At 35.2% G+C, this 2,789-nt stretch overlaps 1 protein-coding gene across 9 annotated transcripts in view; it reads right to left on the reverse strand.

Annotated features, from left to right (window-relative positions):
• The window catches only part of LOC111088146, an 82,216-nt gene that overhangs the window by 64,435 nt on the left and 14,992 nt on the right, over positions 1 to 2,789 (reverse strand). For 5 of the 9 annotated variants that reach the window (XR_002612752.1, XR_002612753.1, XM_022397301.1 and 2 more), the window contains exon 4: positions 1,234 to 1,422. Coding sequence is in view for 7 of the 9 variants with exons in the window: in XM_022397301.1 (XP_022253009.1) it covers positions 1,234 to 1,422 (189 nt within the window). In the remaining 2 variants the exon portion in view is untranslated. The remainder of the gene's footprint in view (positions 1 to 1,233; positions 1,423 to 2,789) is intronic. The other 4 variants (XM_022397300.1, XM_022397302.1, XM_022397304.1 and 1 more) reach the window with 1 other exon arrangement.

The raw sequence follows: 2,789 nt of genomic DNA on the forward strand, positions 1-2,789 counted from the left end.
TGGACTCACTAGTTAAGATATTTCTGATTGGTCAGAAATTCTGACATAACTGCCCAATAACTATGCGAGGTATATTTCTGATTGGTCAGAAATTCTGACATAACTGCCCAATAACTATGCCAGGTACTTACTCTAGCACACAGAAGACGCTGTAATTATGTAATTACATAAACTGTAATCCTTTGGTATATGTATGTGTACCAATATTCTACCAGACTCATCGTGCGGATATATCTTTCCGATTAATGTTAACATTATTCATGCAAGATTAGCTATGAAACTTTAGTAATTAAAATATACTTTTGAGCTCCGATAGTCTGATAAGAAATTTTGTTAACATCAAAAAAATCGACTGAATGAATCTTGTTATGACATTTTCTACCGTTAGAGGGCACAAGTTCGTTTCGATAACCATATTTTTCATGGTAAGTTATTAATTGAATATTAATAGTTATTAATGAAACGATAATATTTGAACAATGAAGTGCCTCGAGTACGAGGGGTCATTCATCATGGCAGCGCCCACTGGAAGCCACCGTCTTAGGTCAAAGGTCAAACATGTTTATTCTCCTTAATGCCAACTCTCTCAAATTAAATTCTTTGACAACGCTAATTAAGGAACAAAAAACATATCGTAAGATACCCAGCACATAAATACCGCAAAAGGTTACTAAAAACAAAAGGTAATAATCGGTTATATTCGAGAAGTTAGTTAACAAACAATAAATTACAAATTCCTTGCTAAGTTTGCATGTAGTTTGCACAACGTAATTTTCTGAATATTATATACATTAAAACGTAACGAAAAGAATTTAAATTACCGTGCGTTGACAAACAGTAAGAAAAAAAGTATCAAACATTTTAAAGGGCAGGTATCACGATTTCCCGAGTTTGATTTATCTAATTCAAATATTACTTATCCTTACTTAATACATAAGATTTCTTTGTAGTATTTATTACCTAATATTTTATTATTCTCTTAGGACTAACCGTAGCTCTGTTATTATAATTTTGTCGTTTAAAAATGAGGCTGGAACTAAGTAGTTTAAGTATTATGAAAGTCCTTACAGAAAGAAAATACATTTAGTAAAACTATTTCAGAGACGCTAGACTCGTTGGCCTCATTTTCAGTCTTAAGCGCACGAGGTTCCATTTATTCCGTCTTCAAATACATATATATCAACGGCGAAGTTCAAAAGGAAATAATTGTACAAATAGAAAGGAAATAGTTACCGTACTATTAAGGCCACTTGAGTTACAATGAAACTTAAAGTCCTCAGATACTTTTTCTCCACTAGGTCTTCGGAATGTTGACTGTGTATTACATCCAGCTGGGTTTCTCTGGACAGATGGCTCTTTTGTAACCAGCGAAAACTCGGTAATGCAGCACTTTTCATAATCTGAGTGACGTCTACAATTTTTCTGTACACGTGGTAGAAGAATAGAGGCTCGTATGAGATGAGATAAAATATACATATTAACATCCAGTCACATTTTATTTATTTTATTAAACCGGATTCTCCGGGCCCTGGTCCATGGATTATTTCGCTACTTAAACATTATTCTGAGACTTCAACAATATTATTTCTTAACCAAGAAGAGTCACGTGATTTACGAAAAACAAATCCTCGCTCCCACTTTTCTTCTAAGAAAATGTTATGCAGTAAAAGTATATTAAAATGAACTGCACTCTTAAAACCTTAGACCTTGAAGTTTAATGTATGTGTTATAACTTAAGCTTTAAAATATTTTATATAAAGCGAGGCACCCGTTTTACGTCCGGGGGCATAAGGATTGAATTTGGGGCTTGAATTAATAAATTGAATCAGTAATTTGTATTTATATGCGTAATGTATTTCACACCTGATTTATTCACACCTACTTTATTCCACATCACAAAAATGGTGTCACATTTATTTTTTACTTTTGTTTATTTTGCTTTATTATTTTTACTGATCCTTCTCTACAGCCTCAGTGTTTGTTGATACTCTGAGTTCTTCTTGATAGACCACATCATAAGTTATTCTTCCTTCTTGGGCCAAAATAAAGAGATTTCTTGATGATCCCAGGAGCCCGCGCTATTGAGGGAAGGGGGCAGGGCTCAAGCAAATATTTTCCATACATACGATACCGAAAAATTCTCCTTCTCTCTCTCTCTTGTCCTCCGGGGGGACAGCGGTAACTCTTCGGATTTACGATGCTAAAATCAGGGGATCGATTCCCCTCGGTGGACAGAGAAGATAGCCCGATGTGGCTTTCTAATAAAAAAAAAAGTAGTACTTATATGCTGATGCTGCATTTTGGTGAGTCTTGCTAGGGGAAAAATAATATACACGATTGAAGGGGGTAAGGGAGGATGAGAGGCTCAGAATCAGGGGAAGCACTACGGCAAGGGTCTGACAATGTGCTTGGGTTGCCATTTTTCCTGGCAAAAATGTGAATGTTTGGCATTTTTTAAAGAAAAATTTTAAAAATCAACTAAAAACTTAAAATAAAAATTCATGATAAAACTCGAAATAACAAATTTCAGGAATAAACATTGGTCCAAGACTATGGAGTTATCAGCTAAGCAAACAGGGTGGTTAAGTCCGAATAATAAACAAAGACGTGCACCTTGATCCAATATATCAACCTACCAAGTTTAGTTGAGATTGATCCAAAAACTACGGAGTAGTTTGCGAACATTTCTTTTTTTTATTTTTATTTTTATAGGCCCGGCATGGCCAGGTGGTTAGGGCGCTCGACTCGCAATCTGAGGGTTGCGGGTTCGAATCCCCATCACACCAAAT

The sequence above is a fragment of the Limulus polyphemus genome, unplaced genomic scaffold (assembly GCF_000517525.1).
Source record: "Limulus polyphemus unplaced genomic scaffold, Limulus_polyphemus-2.1.2 Scaffold3212, whole genome shotgun sequence".
NCBI classification, from domain to species: domain Eukaryota; kingdom Metazoa; phylum Arthropoda; class Merostomata; order Xiphosura; family Limulidae; genus Limulus; species Limulus polyphemus.